This window comes from Triticum urartu, chromosome 4A (assembly GCF_056163025.1).
Source record: "Triticum urartu cultivar PI428250 chromosome 4A, HENAU_Tu73, whole genome shotgun sequence".
NCBI classification, from domain to species: Eukaryota; Viridiplantae; Streptophyta; class Magnoliopsida; order Poales; family Poaceae; genus Triticum; species Triticum urartu.
The window spans coordinates 101094806-101113892 of record NC_141876.1 but is presented as its reverse complement, the minus strand read 5'-3'; the positions used below and the strand labels follow the sequence as shown (position 1 = coordinate 101113892).

The following is a 19087-nucleotide window of genomic DNA, read 5'->3' as shown; positions in this document are numbered from 1 at the left end:
TGCGGCTCCCGGTGGAGGCCCGGGGTGGGAAGTGCTCTCACATGGCAGCCGCATCGGCGTGGAAAGAGCCGTGAGCGGAGACCGGGGAGGGCCGAGGAGCGGTAGCTTTCTTGGCTTTCGCGGTCGAGACGAGGGGGTGGTTGCTGGGGCGGCCGCGCCGGAGGTCGTCGTCGTCCATGCAGGGGAGGTCGTCGTGGACGAGCGACAAGGCTCGTGGGGGGGGGCACAAGTAGTAGGAAATTTTTTGTCCCCAGATCAAAAATTATACTGGCGGCCCCTCAAACGGCGAAAAATATGTCTCCCAACGGCTGAAGATGCTCTTACCGGCACTCTCCGAGAAAACGGCACAGGCTGTGCAACAGAGTGACAGCAGCGCACAGGATTCGCAGGCGGCCATCGCCGCCCGCACCTGCTCCGGGCTCTCCGCTTCCCCGTTCCACGCCCTCGCCACCACGCCGGAGAAGAAAACCGAAAGAAATTAAAAAGAAAAAGAAAATTCAAACCAGAGTCCCCAGAAACAGCGACGAAAACGCTGCGACATTTCAAATCGAATCAACCCCAACCCCCCCCCCCCCCACCCCCCCCCCCCCCCCCGAGTCCTCCCCAATTCCAAGATCCCACGCTTCCCCGCTCCAAATTCCCTCCCCAATTCCAAGATCCCTCTCCGCGCGGCGCGATTCCGGAGCTAGGCAGCTAGGGTTTGCAGGTCCTCGGACCGAGCTGCGCGATCTCGCCGTCCGCTTGGGGGCTAGGGTTTGGATTGGGGTACAGCCCCGAGCGAGCTCTGGATTGAGATTTGGGAGAGTGGTCGCAGTTCTGGATCGAGCTGCCCCGTGTGCTGCGATGGTGGTGAGTGGAGGAGGACGTCAGTGACGGTTGGGTTTCGCTGGGATAAGGAGAAGCCCGCAGCCATGGTGCGGCTTCTCGGGCTGCGGGGCCTCAGCTTCGGGCCCGAGGAGTCGCCGCGAGAGATCACGGCCGCCGGCGGAGATGCCGCGCCCCCTGTGGGGAGCAGCGGCTGGCTCGTCCGCTTCTTCGACTCCGCGTTCTTCTGCGAGTGGATCGCCGTCAGCTACCTCTACAAGCACGACCACGCCGGCGTGCGCGACTACCTCTGCAACCGGATGTACACGCTCCCCCTCTCGGGCCTCGAGGCCTACCTCTTCCAGGTCTGCTACATGCTCGTGCACAAGCCCAGCCCCTCCCTCGATCGCTTCGTCATCGACACCTGTGCCAAATCCCTGCGCATCGCGCTCAAGGTGCATTGGATCCTCGCTGCTGAACTTGAGCTAGAGGAAACCGAGGATCTGGATGGGATCGATAAGGTGCAGGAGCAGTGCCAGGCTGCAGCCACCGTGCAGGGCGAGTGGCCGCCGCTGGTCCGACCTGCGCCTCTGTCCCCTGTTGCCAGCCCACGCGGCAATCCCATGCTCAGCAGGATACGCTCGTCAAAGCAGCGACTGATGTCCCTTGCGTCGTCGCCCTCTCTTGGTTTGAGCCCCCCTCCCAGCAGCACCAATGTGTCTGCTGCTGAGGATGCTGGAGTCGGCAAAGGGAAGCAGCCAGTAACACCATCTTCAGAGGACAACAAGCTGCTTAGGCGACTGAGCATCGGGCCAAAGGCCTTCTTTAGGCGGTCTGTGGAGAAGGACGAGGAACAGGATAAGGATGGGTTCTTTAAGAGATTGCTTAGAGACAGCAAGGACAAGGAGGAGGATGATGGAGACAAGGAAGGTTTTTTTAAAAGGTTGCTTAAGGATAGCAAGGAGAAAGAGAATGATGAGGAAGAAGGGGATAAAGATGGTCTCTTCCGTAGGTTGCTTAGGGACAGCAAGGACGAGGACATGGAGCTCACACCTAGCTCGGACGGTTTGCTGAAGAGACTCTTCCGTGACAAGGAGGACAGCAAGGGCGACGATGACGAGAAGGAAGGTTTTTTTCGCAGGATATTCAAGGATAAGAATGAGGAGAGGAGAGAAAGCATGCACGGAAGGCTTGGGGACGAGGAAAGAGTAGGTAAGAGTTTGGAGGATGATGATAGGGAAGGGTTCTTCCGCAAGATCTTCAAAGATAAGAATGAAGAGAAGAAAGATGGAGGCAGTCATAAGCAAAATGATGATAGAGAAAAGGTCGGTGTGAACATCGAAGAGGACAAGAAGGATGGCTTTTTCCGGCAACTTTTCAAGGAGAAAAATGATGAGAAAAAGGAAGGCACCACTCCCAGCAGGAAGGAGGACGACAGCAGAGGCAATAAGAGCATAGACGACGATAATTTCTTCCGCAGAATTTTCAAGGATAAGAATGAAGAAAAGAAGGGAGTTGCTCATGACAGGAACGAGGGTGAGAAGTGTGAGGAAGGTGATAAGGAAAATTTCTTCAGGAAACTATTCAAGGACAAAGACAAACATGAGGACAGGAGAATCGAAGGGCTTGATAAAAATGATGACGATGGTAAGAGCACCAGTGGTATTGAGGAAGAGGAAAATTCAGAGTTCTTGTCATTCCGCAGGTTGTTTCGAGTGCACCCAGAGGACACTAAGAGTGGGCATATAGAAGGTAGTCAGCCTAACGGTATTTCTGAGGGTAGCCCAGGATCAGAGAGCTTTTTTAAGCGTTTATTCCGTGATAGAGAAGATTCTGAGATTTTAGGCTCAAAGTTATTGAAAGAGGCAAGACATCTACTCTTAATTTTTCTTTCGGTTAGACAGTTTCAGTGTTTCATATTTTGAACCATCATATTCAGTAATTACTTCTTCTGACTGCACCTAGATATGCTTATTACTTCTTGGTGTGAGGTGACTTGTGTTGCTAGTTGCCATAAATATTGTACATGTAACATTAGTAGTTTGATTCACAACTCTTATGTTCAGTATGGAGGAACTTGGTTATGAATTTCTTAGATTTATCACAATATTCTCCATCCACAGCTGTTTGATATAAACAAAGTTCTTTTGAGGTGTTTCTGTTTGCTGCATTAATCTGTTATAATGTTGTCATACTCCGATTATGCTATTTGTACATATTTTGGATTTTTAATTTCCTTTTACAGCATGCTTGCCTTCCTAACTGCAGTATATGTGTTTCAGAGACATCCTGATCCCACAGGAAACAGTGAGAAACAAAGTGGGAAACCACCTTTACCAAATAATGTGCTGGCAGAACTTCGGAAAGGCTCTTACTATGCTTCATTGGAGCTAGTTCAGTCATTATGTGATACATCTTATGGTCTCGTAGACATATTTCCCGTGGAAGATCGCAAGATTGCCTTGCGAGAGGTAAGTCGTTCCATTATGTTGCCAGTACCACGTATTAGTTATTTGCTTTATGCCCCTTAAGTCATACTTTTTATGTACCGTGTTACCACAAGCTACATTCATTTTCTTTTATTTGCATTCTAATTTCTCCTCTGGTGGTTCTTTTTGTGCCAGTCTCTTACAGAGATCAATTCACATATTGCTTCCAGTGAGAAAAATGGAGGTGATTTCTCTATCCTATTTGAGATATTATGTACTTTACTATCTTTGTCTCATAGGTTACTATATTTTTCTTAATTTCTGCCCTAACATTTTCAACATCACAATTGGTGCTTCATTCTTTTTAAGCCTACATTTAAATCTTCAGTTGGAAGCTACTCCCTCTGTAAACTAATATAAGATCTTTTAGATCACTACTTTACTTGACATATCACATTCACATATGGTCTATGCTAACATTTTCAACATCAAATTTTGGTACTTCACCCCATTTTCATATATTTACATTTTAATCTTATAAGTGGGAAAATACTTGACATATCACATATGGTTTGTGCCTTACTGTTCTATTGTTTTTTTGGCTACAGTTTTAGTTATGATTACCTTTCTTTGTGCATAATTATTTGCTGCAGTTGTGTTATCCAATGTTAAATAGTTTTGGATGGACAATGAAGGATAAACACTTCAATAAATCATGTGCATATTCTATTTGGTTGCCTAGTTCTTTTGCATTTTGGTGCATGAGTCACCATTATATGTGTTGTACTTATGTATACTGTTGCCTGTGTTTGCTAAGCTGTTGAGCCTGCTCAAATGGAAGTATAGGCAGCAAAATAGTACATCAAGATATGCCTCGCATATAGCAAAAAAGTGTCTTGTGGTTTGGATCTGCCTTTTCTTTGCCCCTTTACATGAGAACATCAGTGGAATTTTAATTAAAGGAAAACAAAGCTATTAATGTTGCAAAGCAGCAGCTAGATGTGCTCTCAGGCTCTTCTCCCCCCTTTGTTCTTTCTACTCACAGGCGTATGCTTTCCAATGGGAAGGGGCATATATCGAGTGGTTCATATACCTGAAGATGAGTCTGTTCTTCTAAACTCTAGGGAGAAAGCTCCTTATCTTATATGTGTTGAAGTTTTGAAAGCAGAAACACCAAGGTATGTAGCTCGGGTTCCATGTTAGCATAAAAGTGCTCATGTCTATATATTAGTCTAAAAGTACACAGCTGAGGCTGTGGCAAAAGAATGTTTGATACTGAGCAAATTAATGATGTTTGTCACTTAATTTATTTTTGGAGCTTCAATTGCTAACATCAGTTGTTTTGCCTTTCTAGTCACTCCAAAGGGTCCTCGGATGTGAACAAACTATCCAAAGGCGGGATACCGTTGGCTAATGGAGATGTTCAGTTGCCAAAGCCGCCTCCTTGGGCATATCCTTTGTGGAGTCGACATGAACCACAAAATTATGAAACAGACAGAATGCTGAACTCTACCTCTCAGGTTATTGACCAAGCCATGGCTCAACTATGGGAGGCCAAAGTGAAATTTGTAAATGTTAGTTTCTCCATCGAGAGAATTGGCCGTTCTAGAAGCATCGCAATGTCTGAGTCAGGCCGTAGGATACGGCAACCTACAGCAGAGTCACATAATCTATCAGAAGATTCCCAGGCTGTTGTTGACCAGCCTATCGAGTGGGTAAAGGTCACGCTGTCTGCGGTTCCAGGAGTTAACATGGAAGATGTAGATGACAATGAGCCGACACGGAAGAAGGACCATCGCCGTGTTCCAAGCACTATTGCAATGGAGGAAGTCAAGGTGTGACTCACACATGAAATTGGTTTTTAGTTCTCATGCCATTGCTAAATATCTTTTGTATTCTGTCTCCCTCTAGGTGCTTTTATTTATAAGGTTTGCAGTCTTCCTCAACATTCTTTCTATGAACAATTAGTTTTGAGACTAGCCATTTAGATAATCGAAAGAGTAGGAACTATAGACTTGATGTGTAATACAAGGTGATTATGCCTATATAACATCAATTTGATAGTTAGTGGACTTTTTGTGCTACTTTTTGTTGAATTGGTTTCCCTGACTAGGCTGCAGCATTAAAAGGAGAAGCCCCACCTGGTCTTCCACTAAAAGGAGTTGGTCAAAGCACTCAAAATTTGGATCCTAAGGTGATTCACTGATATTGTGCCATCAGTTACCTCCTTTTTGAACATCTTCCTTAAGCTAGTAACTCAATTTTCCAATAGGCAACTGATGGCGGAGATCCTAAACCAACTGATGCTTTGGCTGGTGAACTTTGGACTGTCAAGAAAGAGAGAATACGCCGTTCTTCAGTTCATGGAAAATTACCTGGCTGGGATTTGCGTTCTGTAAGTCCACATGTAATTGTTCTGCTATTAGATTATTTATTTACATGTTGCAATATATCGAATACAAGCTTTATGAGCATGTTTAATTATTTATATTTAGGCATTTTTTAATGTTACATCTCTTAAGGTTAATTTTCCTTATACCTTTGCTTGAGCATGGACACTGCACTTATTTTAGTTTTCAGCATAAAGCATAATTTTCTGGCTCTCCATTAGGTTCACAAAAAAGGATTAGGAGAGAATTAAGTAACTACTCCATCTGTTCACAAATAAGATGTTTTGGACATACGGACTGAAATGAGTGAACAAACACACTAAAACGTGTCTATATACGTTCGATTCACAAAAAGGTTAGAACATCTTATATTTGTGAACGGAAGGAGTATTACTTTTCATACTATTATGTTCCCCAACATTGACTTTCTGAACATATAGTTAAACCAAAAAATAATCATAAATGTATTTCTTCATAATATGTTCATACTATGGGCAAGGTTTTTGAGTCACCGAGTCAAGCCAAGTCGCCGAGGTTGCGGCTAGAGGCTTGCTGGCTTGACTCAGTGGCTCGGCTTGAATAGTCGCCCAAAGTCGCCATATACTAATATAGAGCACCAGAGCACACAGCAGCAGCCTATACTGATATACATCTAACAGTAGACCACATATAGAGCCCACCCCGTGCTCTCTGCCTCTCTTCCCTTCGGTCCTTCTCCTTCCCCAGTCCCCACAACAGCAGCAGCAGAGCACACAGCAGCAGCAGCAGCAGAGCAAAGAGAGGCAGAGGGGGCGACGAGCCATACGGCCATACCTGCTAGGGTTTGCTGGCGCAGGAGAAGATGGAGGCCGAGGCGGAGGAGGCTTGTGGGGGCGCGCATCACCGGCGGAGGAGGCTGGTGGGGGCGCGCGTCACCGGCGGATCTGGAGGGGCGCGTGGCCGGCGGTCGCCGATCTGGAGTGGCCCGCGCGGTTCCGTCCCTTTCCCTCTCTCTCTGTCTCTCTGTAACCCGTGCGGTCCTATTTATCCCCCCCCCCACACACACAAAAATTCTGGCAGGTGGCCCGCGTGCAGAGCAAGCCGCGCGACCGGCGGCTACTAATCGCGCCAAGTCGCCAGCGAGTTGCGCGACTCACTCCCTGAGTCAAGTCGCCTGCGCGAGCCAGCCACGCCGCGACGACTCGACGATTAGTCGGCGACTCAAAAACCTTGAATATGGGATGCCCTCTTCTGCCTATCTCATGCATTGTCATTTATAGTTGAAATATAAAAACTTCTATCATGAAATAAGTAGATGGTTGGATAAACTGATTTGATGGTAAAAATTGGTCGGGGTAATGTTTGTTCCTTAAACTAGAGCAACCAACGAGACAACTATGAGCATCGTTTCTAGTCTGCGGACGATTGTTGTCATGCTTGAGGTTGAACGGCTTGTGCCTTGTAGGATATCTTACTCTGAAATGTCGTCAGTTATTGCAGTGCTTCTGAAACACTTCCACCAATTGCAGATTATTGTCAAGAGTGGGGATGATTGCCGACAGGAGCACTTAGCTGTACAGCTTGTCGCACACTTTTATGGTAATGTGTAAAATAACTAATGTTATCATGATAGTGATCAATTTTATCTTGACTGTGGAGGTCATCCTTTTTTGCTGAAGATTGTCTTGTATTGATTTTTGTGCTTAGATTCCGCTTCACTTTGTTTTTTACTACCATATATGTCAGGCCTGAAGCATATAAATATTCTATTGGCTGAAGTATATGCTAATTTGAATCAATATTATGATGTGCAACGTCCACTGTAAGGGAGTATATATAAAAAACATATCTAAGGAATCACATGATACGCATGGATTTTATTTTATACTAAAAAAACTGGCAAACAATCATTCTCGCACATAAAAATAGTACTATGGCTTGCAAGTGATTGACACCCCAGGAGTCTTATAATTAGCTCTTTTGGATTTTGGAGTAATGGTAACATCTCGTGGTGTATTAGCAATTACTTTTCTCATGTTGCTGTCTTGCATTTCTTATGTTCTGGATTCCTGAAGGATTATACTAATTAATTTGCCTAAAGTTTGTGTTAGTTTCATTTAGGGTGTGTTCAACTCACTAGTGTCCTGAAAAATCCTTTTATCGGCAGATATATACCAAGAAGCTGGCTTACCACTCTGGTTACGGCCTTATGAAGTTATCGTCACGTCTGCATATGCAGCCCTAATTGAGACTATTCCTGACACGGTAGTTATCTTTCCTTCCAGATCACTTCTCTGAATTTCTTTCCGCACTGAAAGATCTTAGGTTGACCATTGTTTATGTTATTGCAGGCATCAATTCATTCCATCAAGAGTAGGTTTCCCAATATCTTAAGTCTCCGTGACTACTATGTAGCCAAGTATGAAGAGAATTCTCCAAATTTCAAACTTGCACAGGTGAAATGCTGGAATATCACACGACACAGCAAATAGATCCACATGCTCAGTTTGTGTCATCCTCTGAGTACAACTGTAGGCAATGTTTCATCATTTATTTCTCGTCAAAACACATCTGATTTTTTAATTGAAAAGTGTTTTTGACTTTTTGTTGAGGCAAACAATGGAGGGCGATCGCCCACCTGAATTAATCGAACAGTTTGATTAGCGAATATCCATGGCTGCTGCTTGTATGAAAATGTGGGGCTATACTTGACTAGTGATGTGTCACATCCCATGTGACTTGTGGTGCGTGCTGTGTCACATCGTTTGTCAACTTGTGTCCAGTCCACCCCATGAGATATGTTTGTATCAGTATCGCAGATGAAATGGTCTTGAACATTTGGATAGTGCATTTCTTGGTGTTCCTGTGAGGAAAACCATGTTTTGGCAATGAATTTACTTAATTTTGTGAATGAAAGCTGACAAACTGTTCAGTTGGTAGTTGAACGCAATTATAATTACTTGGATTGTCTGCATTGGTATTGGAGCAATTTTTTCATGGCGCTGGAAGTTTCATGAATGCAAAACTTGGATGATAGCACCGAATTGATGCCATCTGATGATGATTAGTTAACATATCTAACATTAGTGGATTCATATCTAACATACTTAAAAATTCTCAGTAAGAGTTTAAAGAGCTCACATTTCATACCATTGTCAATCCAGCTGAACTAGCTCTTATATTTTCTTTTATCCACAGAGGAACTTTGTGGAAAGCATGGCAGGATATTCAATTCTGAGCTACCTGCTGCAGGTATTAAATTCAAGTGCTTCATTTGTAATCTGGGTGTATTTTTAGAATTAGAAATGTTATTTGGCAAGCTCTGTTCTTTTGAATTTGTAATGCATGCCACTAGTAATTAACAAAGTAGATCAATTAAAAATTACTAAATACCATTCCATAAGATTGCTCAAATTATGGAATTGTTCTCATTAGTATTTAATTATTAATTAATAGTGCTAAAGTGAAAGTTCATGTCATCACATTATGGCCCGTTTGGGTTTTTTTGGGATATAAATTTCCAACTGATCCTGGCTGGTACAGTCAGCAAGTGGTTCAGCCCAAGCACTGTCCTGTTATGTTTGTGCTGTGTAATTAGCTACCTATGGATAGTTGCTTTACTGTATTAGATCCATTTATTTTACATGTAATGATGTAATCTCCCTGCTCTCTGTAATATCTGATCGGGCCAACAGAGCCAGCCAAGTCTTGCTGTATTGTTGTTAATTAAGTATATAAGGTGAGAGGGCCTGCCAACTGATGCACTATCTTCTCAAGCTTTTGAGGGGAAGGTAACGGTTGGGAATCCAATCTGCTGGATGTTAATTTATATGTAGTGTTGCAGTGCAAATAAATTATTTTTCCATATAATTAATGCAATGTTTCAGCTGAAGTGTTGCAACAAGCATCTGATACTTGGAATGTTACTGCATGTCTTTCTTTTAAGATTTCCGAAATGAAAGACACTTTGCTGCTGTTTTTGTTTTTCTGCAGACATGACTGCTTGCCTTACGCCCTAAAATAGGACCTCTTTGCCTTTATTATGTGGGAATAAATTGATCTCAGATCGAAACCCCTCTTAATTCTCTCTTTGTGACGCAACATAGAGTATTAAGCGTTGAGACTTTTTTGAATTTGCAGGTCAAGGATCGTCATAATGGGAATCTCTTGATAGACGAGGAGGGACATATTATTCATATTGATTTTGGTTTCATGCTTTCTAATTCTCCTGGAGGGGTAAATTTTGAGAGTGCGCCATTTAAGCTGACGAGGGAGCTCCTTGAAGTATGATAGAAGCTTGTACCTTGTTACAACTTTCCTATATCCTAGATATAAGTGTTGAATTATATTTTGATGGAGTTTAAATCTCGTTAAGTTTGTTGTGGGAACAATGCTAGGTGATGGATTCTGATGCTGAGGGAACTCCCAGCGAGTTCTTCGACTATTTCAAGGTAAATAACTGATAGCATGTTACTTTCCCTTGCCTACCGGGACTTCTCCAATTTATATTGGCTTATTTATCTATGTTTATTTGAATTCTTCAGGTGCTATGCATTCAAGGGTTTCTTACTTGTCGGAAGCATGCAGAGCGTGTTATACTTCTTGTGGAAATGTTGCAGGTAATGGCACCTATCTAATCTTACAGATGTTTATCTAGATGTCTTGATATAGTATATGAGTGGGTGCCTGTGAGAAGGCATTCATCTGTGTACTCCGGTTTATGCATGCATGGCTCATATTATTTACCAACATTTTCTTATGTACATTAATTTTTTGAATTGTTGGAGCATATCCTTCTTCATATGGACGCAGCGATTCGGCTCCCGAGCTCATCTTCCCCCTTCCGTGAACAGTAATTTTTAAAAAAAGACTAGAAAAAAAATCTGATTTTGTTGGCATGGAAGACGTTCGAGTGCGTGACGCCTGTGCCAAATCTGGTGGTGTTTGGACATCTGAGTAACTCAGGAAAAAAGATTTGGGGTCAGTGAGAAAGTTTACTGTTCACACACTGTTTGGACCGGTTTTGTCTTTTTTTTCCACAAGCTCCTCAGATGTCTGAACACGATAAAATTTTGCCCAGACATCACACATTTGAGTGTCTTGGTTGACAAAAAAATTCCGATTTTTTCGAGTATTTTTTTTATTTTACTCTTCACTGAGAGCAGATGAGCCCGGGCTCAGAAGTGAATATTTGTATCCTCATGCCCTTTTATATTAACCAAATTTACCCACATTATTTCAGTCTTCATCTAGTTATGAAGTTTTACTTATCGTATTTCCTCTCTTTCTGCCGTCTTGTTATACTTCTTTGGCTACCATGAAGTGCTATGCTTTCTGTCGCATTCAAACTTGAATCTTGTAACTTCTGGTGTAGTAGTCATCTAAATTATTTATTTGTATTCCGCTTCCTGATTAGCAAGGGAATGAGGAACACCATCATGACAGAAATCATTTTACATGTGTATCCTTTGATCAGGATTCTGGCTTCCCATGCTTTAAAGGTGGTACTCGCACTATACTGAACTTGAGGAAGAGGTTCCACTTGAGTCTCACTGAAGAGGTTAGTCAATTGTTTTTCATTTTTTTTATCATTTATCATGCCCAGAGGGTTCTTACTATGATCTTATGATGGTTGCAGCAATGTGTATCTCTGGTGCTCTCATTGATCAGTAGCAGCATGGATGCCTGGCGTACTCGGCAGTATGATTACTACCAGAGAGTATTGAATGGGATTTTATGATGTACTCCAGGAGCAGTTAGCACTTGACTCGTTCAGAAACCAGTCTGAGCAAATCTTTGGAACAAACAGATCAGTTTGGGGCTGATCTAGCTTGCTGTTCCCACCATGATTGGTAATGACTGGCACCAGGTAATGGAGCAACGTGTTCTGCATTCTGCACGCCTGGAGTCTCCCGTGGAACCCAAGTGGCATTGTGCTCGTGTATTATTTCACACCCTATGGAGAAAGGTTGAGAAAGTGTACAGTCATCGGCAGTTAGCTAGTTAGGGCTTCACACTAGGAGGTTTGCTACTGGTGAAGCTGTTAAGCGTATTGGAATTTGGAATCCGAGCCGCGGTGCTGTACAGACACTAGATTTGCGTAGCTTGGGCAGGGGTTTTAGGGGAGGACCGAGCCATACATGAAGTGAACAAGTGTAAATTAAAGACGCATGGAAGCTGGGAGTCACCTGTGGCAGCAGCAAGGGTTGTGTTTGCGCGATTCTGTGGCATCCCAATATAGGCATCGAATTAGACGATGACAATGTGCATTGTAAATTACCATTACTGTACAGGGCCCAACAATAGGAGCTCGTTGTCCCGTTTTCCAGACTTTCGTTTTATTCAGCAGTAGTACTACCGTTGTTGGCGTGAGAAGTTACACCTAAGTGATGCCTAGTAGCAGGAGCGGTACATCTTGAAAATTAGTCTTTGGTGATGGTGCTCTGACTGAATTACATATCGTGATTCATTGTTTTGTCTGGCCTAAATCACATTTTTTCCCCTGATAAAGAGCGCCTTTGTTAATTAAAATTAAAATGTGGTAACACCTGGCCTCCGTATACCTAGTACTCCATCCGTTCCAAAATAGTACTAAAGTTAGTACAAAGTTGAGCCATCTATTTTGAAACAAAGGAAGTAGAATACAAATAGCAACACACCAACAGTGACATAAATAAAACCGAAATAAAGGCAACAATAAAGCAATAAAAGATGGGAAAAGCTGCGGATCTTAATGGCCTACCTCTGCTGCATGACACGCATCCAAATGAAGGCTTCCATGTCGTCCTTTATTGAACGTGCTTTCAAAATGGAGGCTATGTTTCAGAAACAAATGTGGTGTTGCAATGATCTACGACAGGTCTAGTTTTGCAACGAAATATTTGTTGTGGAAATTTTTTGCAACAAGACCTCGATTGCAGAAAAAGTTGCAATTTTAGTTTGCAACAAAACAGCCGTTGCAAAAAAATTCTGCAACAAGACCTATGTTACAGAAATAATTCTGCAACAAGACCTGTGTTGCAGTTCTGGAGGCGCGCTCGGCTTGCTTGATGCGGCAAATCCGACGACTCACAAGCCGGTTGATATTTTAAAGATATCAGCCGGCCGGCGGACGCGTAACACGCCCCATAAAATATTCACATTATATAGGAGGCAGTGGACTGATTTAAAAATTATGCCGTTGGGACGTGCTACACATCCTCCAGCTGATCTTTTTAAAAGATCAGCAGGGTCGCGAGCTGTCAGATCTGCCGCATCGGCTGGCCGAGCGTGCCTCTACCATTGCAATACGGGTTTTGTTGCAGAATTATTTTTGCAACACAGATCTTGTTGCAGAATTATTTTTGGCAACAACTGTTTTGTTGCAAAAACATTTTAACTGAGGTTTTGTTGTATTTTTTTTTCAAATGAGGTTTTGTTATAGAAAATTTTCACGAAAGGTTTTGTTGTAAAACATAATCCCGTTATAGACCATTTCAACACCATATATGTTTTAAAAGTATAGCCTCTGTTGCATGAAGGATAGTATGTAGGCTCTCACGCGATGCCTGTTATCCAGGGGAAGGTGACGGACGCGGCCGCTGCGATCCCTCAGTTGATAGTAAGTGTTCCCCTATGCTGTCATCCATGTTAGGTAAAATCTTCCTAGCCACCCGTTTAAATTGCTTACACACCGGTTTGAACATTGCTAATCACATTTTTGGTATGCTTGAACAACGTTCTCGCACTTGCTGAGCACATGCTCCGAACCGTCGTATCATGTTAGCCTTCTGGTGAAGCGTTATCTAGTGCGGAGTAGTTTGTTTTTGACGTTTCGGCTTAGTGCTTTAGGGCATCTTCAACGGCATCCCGTAAATTTCCTACCGGATCTGTGGACAGAGGGTATCAGTTTGCGGACACGGGTGTGGGAGGCCAACATCCAACGCTAGCTGCATACATCCGGTCAATAATTTGAACCAACCTCACAAAATTCGAACAAACTAAACAAATTTCATTTAAGTTCGGATATACTTTACATAAAAATATTGATATTTCGACTGCTTAATTAAAAAACTAGAAAAAAACCTAAACCCTATACCGGACGACACCTCGTACGCATGGCCGCCCTGCCCTGCCGCCGCCGTCTTCGTCGGTGCCATCGGCGGCGGCGTCGTCATGGTCCCTCCAGCGGCGGTACGGCACCGGAGGGCCGCAACAGCCTTGTTAGGTGGTTGCCTGCCGCTCGTGGAGGAGCCGCTCTGCTTCCTACTGCACCGTGCGGAGTGCCGCTGCAGCCACCGCTGACGGCCTTGCTGCGGCTGGTGTTAGCGGAGCAGTTGTTAAGCGACCACTCCTCGCTGATCTTGGTGAGCTCGCCGTCAAGGCGGTGGCAACACCTGGAGGCCGTCTCCATGGTGGTCATGGAGCGGTCGAGCACCGACGCGGCGGCGAGGTCTGGGTCATTGCAGACCCAGTCCGGCGCCACGTTGCTCTTGGCGAACGCGGAGCGGTGACTGGCATTGCGCCGGTCGTACCTCTCGTACTGTCGAGTGGCGCGCTTCGCCTCAGACACGAGGCCCTCGAGCCCGAGGGACCGCAGAGGTAATGAAGGAGGCGGCCCCATGCCTTCTTGATCGTGGGCGGCAGCTCCTCCTGACGGCGAGGCGGTGGCGGCACGGCGGCGACAACGGCGCGTCGATGCGCATGTACCAGTTGCATGGTGGAGACGCAGGCTCCTCCTTTACACGACATCTGATCTAAACGCCGCGGTGGTGCGGGGGCGAGGCCGACTCCTCCTTCACGCGACGTCCGATCTGGACGCTGCAGTTGTCTTGGGGTGAGGCCGGCTCCTCCTTCACCAGCAGGAGCATGGATGCCGGCTCGGTCTTAACGCGACGGCGTGGCGAGGAGGCCGACTCCTCCTTCACGCGCGCCGGTCATTATCTTGATCTGATGGACGAAATCTTCGTCCGTCAGAGCGACCTCCTTGAGGAGGTGGCGCCTGGTCCTCCTCGTCACCGGAGGAGGTGGCGACCTCCTCCTTGGCGGAGGAGCCGGACGCTCTGGACGCTGACGGGTCCGGAGAGCGTCTGCGGCGGCGCCAAGAACCGCCGGAGGAGGAGCTTCCGCCTACTCTGCCTGCCGGCGGAGCACCACGACTTCGGCATCGCCGGAGCGTGGGTCGAAGAGGAGGAGGGGGGAGGGGCCCGATGCTCAGGGAGGGGTTGGTGCATCTCTGTGCATCTCCGGCGCACAGTTTAAATAGCCGCTGCGAGGCCCAGGCGAAGGGCCTGTCTGCTTCAAGGCAACGCAGCGGCCGGAGTTGATTCCTCGGGAACCTGCATCCGCAATGAAGCGGCGGCCGCCGAGAGGTCATATTTGTCAGCGCCGCCCTCCATTCCTTCATGTGCTCTGGTCAGACATGAATGCAGCGTGTTAAGCGACACCTACATCAGAAGGAAAACACAGATTTTTAGTGGGCCAGGGCGGTCAGAAGCGTGCGTGGGATCGGTCCTAACTCTCGCAAACATTCCCTACGCTTGTCTTTGATTTACAGGAGAAATTACGTCCGGACCGCTTTGTGGATCGGCAGAACCGTGTTGGATGGCTTCAACGGTCCGAACGGTTGCGGGAAATTTGCGGGTTCACCTTAAAGATGGCCTTAGTTTCTAAGAAGGCCGAAAATAGAAGCAGCAGTGGATGGTCCCATCACTTCGGTTGCGACGACTTCGGCAGGTCCTTTGTTACCTTTGCCGCATCTCTTTCCTACGGCAAACTCATGGATGACATCAAAACATTGGGATCATCAAAGAGGATGATGACACGTGAGAGTGCTGTTTATATGCAGGGGCTTATTTGTAATGCCAGTGTACTCGTATGTTGGTGTCCTAAAGTAACCTTCTCAGATACGTCTTCAGGTTTTTCTTCCCTTGAAAAAGAATGTTTCCTGTGTGAATCACGGTGCCATTTTCCCTTTGACAAGGATGCATTTGGTCGGGGAGACCAGACTGGGGTGAGCAGCGGCCTCACACCAGAAAGCAGACCGGCCCATTTGAGCTGGACGCGGTTGCAGCCGCACAGGGAGCGTATGACTGCATGCTGGAGAAACCGCCACGTCTGCTGTCTTGTCAGCTTTCGTTATACTTGGACGAGCGATCTTCTGCATGGAGGATGCTGCAGCGCCGACTGGTGCTTTTGGACGCACGTTTTTGTGGGTCTGAGTGAGAGAATGACGTTTTGATGTTCTTATAGGGAGGGGGAATATTCCTTTCCGCTCCGACTTTTTCCCCACCCACCTCGCAGTTTCCCCTCCGTGAAACCCTAGCTACCACCCTGTCTCCTCTTCTCTCACCCACCCCGCTGCCACAGAAGGAAGCCGCCGGCCTCAACACCTTGCGCTATAGGAATCCTCGTGGCTGGAGTGTCGCGGCGACTACACACACATCAATGGAGATCGAATGTCAGGGCGGTGGCCCCGGACATGTCGACGATGGCCATGTTGCAATGGTTGCGAGGGCAATGAGCTAGCCAGTAGTGGCGTCAACGATGACGACAATGATTTGTGGTGGAGGCTTTCTGTTCCCGCATTTGCGGCGATGGTGAATTTTCCTAGTTCCGTTCTCCGATGATGGTGATGATGACACATCTTCATGGTCCTTGTGTGGAGGTGATTTTACATACTGATGTTATTGCATGCACAATAGTTATTTTGCTTCCGGCGGCATGACGACGGATTTTAACCTCGGTATTGGAGGATCCCGGCGGCAAGCTCAGGTAGTGTTTTTTTGAGTGTAGGGGCTCAAGTGGCATCAAAACTCTAGGTACAACCTTCATGGATTGAACCTGGCGCCCGTCCCCCGCGTCGCCCTCCCTGGCGGCGACGGGGGAACACTAGATCGACCGGCAGCGCACCCTCCCCACCTCCCTCCCCACCTCGCCGCCGTCGGAGGAACGGCCGGCGAAGCCCGTGCCGGCTTCAGGGATGGTGGCGGCGGGGCGATTTGGCTGAATCCAGCCCCTCCCTCGTCGCGCCCTCGACCCTCCCGAACGCCGCGCACGTGCTGCGGCCATGACTCCTCGGCGCGGTCCAGATCTCGGCGGCGGCTGCGCTCCTCACCTGTGCTGCCGTTGCGCCCCCACCCCACGTGCTGTGGTTCTGGCACCGTGGCGCGGCTTGGATCCCGACAAAGGCTCCCCGACGATGGTTCTGCTCCTCTCCGTGGTGGTGCTGCTCCGGCTGGGTGGCGACGCTGCCTCCCTGGTGGCGTCCCCTGCGATGTGGGCGCGAGGCTGCGACAACGGAACCTGCGCTCTCCAGGGCCCCGGCTTGTCGGCGTCCTCTATTGGCGCGGCTCCGGATCTGGTGCTTCGAAGGCTGTGTTCCTCTCCGGCTTCTTCGGTTCACTGGTTCTAGCCGGTGCTGCTCCAGCCTCGGCAGCCCAAGACTTGCGCTTTCCAGTGTGTTTGGCTTGTCGGCTCCCCTGCCCACGCGGCTCCGTCCCCGGCGCCCTCGTTGGTTGCGTCCCTTCCAGCCTCGTCGGCTTGTTGGCGTCCCGACGGATCCGTCCCGGTGGTATGGATATGTGTTCCTTCTAGATCCTGGCCTACTTGCGGCGCCACCTTCCTATGTCGGCCCCCACCACCTCCCCAACCCCGTCCACCTCCTTGCCGCGTCAACTCGTCAGATCTCCTCAATGTGGCGGCAGCTCCAGCCTACATGTTGGTTTCCTCATCTCTTGATCGCAAACCGGATGATGTGGGGTTGCTCAAACTCGGCCAGGGTGAAATCCCTGCACGGCTTGCCGATGCTGGCAGCGGCGACACTCGCGGGTGCCGTTCCCTTCTTGGAGGCGCTGTCATGGCCGCTTTCTGTGCCCCTTCGAGCATTGGGGGAAACCCCAGGTCCGGCTCATCGGACCGAACAACGGCGGCGCCATAACATCGTTTCCCTTCTCGAAGGCGTTGTCTTATTTGCTCGGCATCCCCGATGCTGGATCTCGAGTTACGGGAACAATCATTGTCTGTTCGGACTACATCTCATGGCATCGGCACCCTAGGCGCTATGTATGGCCTCACCGGTGCTTCTCCCACGGTTTCCATCTTCGGCCCGGCCGGGTCGTGCCGCCCACTAGCCGATCTCTTGGCGTTCTAGGTGGGAGTACATTGATCCTGTCAAGTTTGGAGCTGCGACCGTTCGGATGTGGTGCGTCGTGTTAGTCGTGACACGGCGTGGGTGTCCTGAGCCTTGTGTCTCCTTGCCTCTTGTGGCCGGAGGCCGGGCTAGGTGGGTTTAGCTGTGTTTGTCTTTTTTTTGGGCTGAGCATCCCTCTTCCCTCTGCTTCGGGTATCATACTCGTGCCTTCTTGTGTTCGTATAGTGTGTTGTACCATCTCTTATACTTTCTCTATTCTCTTTTAACAATGAAAAGATACGTAAGCTTTGCGTATTCGCGAAAAAAAGATTGAACCTGGCAATGTCATCGTCGATGTGGAGTTCCCATGTTGAAGACATTGTATAGAGTTTGTGCGTCGATTATCGATGACAGAGCTTGTGCGTCGTATGTTGGAGGATCTGTCCAGTTGGCAACTTATCATTGATGTTTATTACTGTTGTTTGTTGCGGTTGTTTTGCTGGTTACACCTTTTTTTCCTTTTTGTAATAATGTGGCAGTGTGCATCCTCGATGTCTTGAGTCGTGTTGATGTAAATGCGGAGTGTCATTGATATATTATCGATATTAATATTTTTTAATAATAATAAAATAATATTCCTGCTGTGTGCGAGAATGGTTGAGCATTATTTAGATAGTGAAAGAGTGGCATCGAGGGTGTGTCGACCCGTGGTTGATAGCTACGTGTGCAGCCTGCGGGCAGCAGCGGCAGTCGGCTCGGCACGGGCCAAATCATTTCAGTTTTGACGCTTGTAGAGTGATTTTTGGACCGATAGTTACGCGTACGAAGGACTGCAAGTCTGCAACCTGCGTGGGTATCCCTTCCACGTTCATCTCTCTCAGCAAATGCTGGCCGCAAGTATGTGCGACAGCGAGGGCAGTCCTAGCTCGTCGGAGCGTCGTGGTTGTTCGGGTACTTTTTCATCGCTGCCAACGCAAAATAACTGAGAGAGTAAATCGTAAGAAACCATCACATTTTTGGACCATAAATCAAAAACCACCACGTTTTTTTTCTTGCAAAAACCAGTCACCGACAGTTTGCGAAAAACGCTGATTAAACAATTAAAGCAGTTTGAGTAAAAATCTAACAGATGTGTCCCTTTGTCAGGTGCCACGTGGCCTTGGTGAAGACGGACTCGACACAGCGCCGTTAGACGACATCTACATAGTGTTGAATAAATAAGCAATTTTTTGATTAAATTAATCAAAAATAGATCATGGGCATGACATAAACAACATTAAGCCCGTACTGATAATTGATCATATTACCGCGTACTAGACATAGAGTAGAAACATCTACGCAAATCATTAGTATGGCTAAAACAGTAATAACATGAG

General features: G+C 46.9%; 1 protein-coding gene and 1 long non-coding RNA gene across 3 annotated transcripts; both read left to right on the top strand.

Annotated features, from left to right (window-relative positions):
* Positions 1-575: 575 nt before the first annotated feature.
* Positions 576-11930, top strand: LOC125550913 (phosphatidylinositol 4-kinase beta 1). 2 transcript variants are annotated; one of them, XR_007302020.2, is made up of 16 exons: positions 576-2669; positions 3087-3275; positions 3429-3477; positions 4279-4411; positions 4588-5068; positions 5347-5427; positions 5506-5628; positions 7132-7201; positions 7770-7867; positions 7954-8058; positions 8801-8854; positions 9743-9886; positions 9978-10053; positions 10147-10221; positions 11079-11162; positions 11241-11930. XR_007302020.2 is itself a non-coding variant. In XM_048714033.2 (16 exons), the coding sequence occupies exons 1-16, from the start codon at positions 912-914 to the stop codon at positions 11340-11342; spliced, it is 3600 nt and encodes a 1199-aa protein (XP_048569990.1). In that variant the 5' UTR covers positions 577-911; the 3' UTR covers positions 11343-11930. The 2 variants fall into 2 exon arrangements, 1 of the variants encoding a protein (XP_048569990.1); XM_048714033.2 differs by having other exon boundaries at positions 577-2669; positions 10000-10053.
* A 3006-nt stretch (positions 11931-14936) lies between these two features.
* On the top strand, positions 14937-18194 carry LOC125553640 (uncharacterized). The gene is made up of 2 exons (XR_015600458.1): positions 14937-16247; positions 16376-18194. It is a non-coding gene; the product is annotated as an uncharacterized LOC125553640 (long non-coding RNA).
* Positions 18195-19087: the final 893 nt, after the last annotated feature.

What these genes read in the sequence shown, in the direction of transcription:
- LOC125550913 (XM_048714033.2), top strand. Translation starts at nt 912, where the DNA reads ATGGTGCGGCTTCTCGGGCTGCGGGGCCTCAGCTTCGGGCCCGAGGAG. An exon ending in CAAATTTCAAACTTGCACAG is followed by an intron (nt 8,059 to 8,800) that starts GTGAAATGCTGG and finishes TTTTATCCACAG; the next exon opens with AGGAACTTTGTGGAAAGCAT. An exon ending in TTCTGAGCTACCTGCTGCAG is followed by an intron (nt 8,855 to 9,742) that starts GTATTAAATTCA and finishes TTGAATTTGCAG; the next exon opens with GTCAAGGATCGTCATAATGG.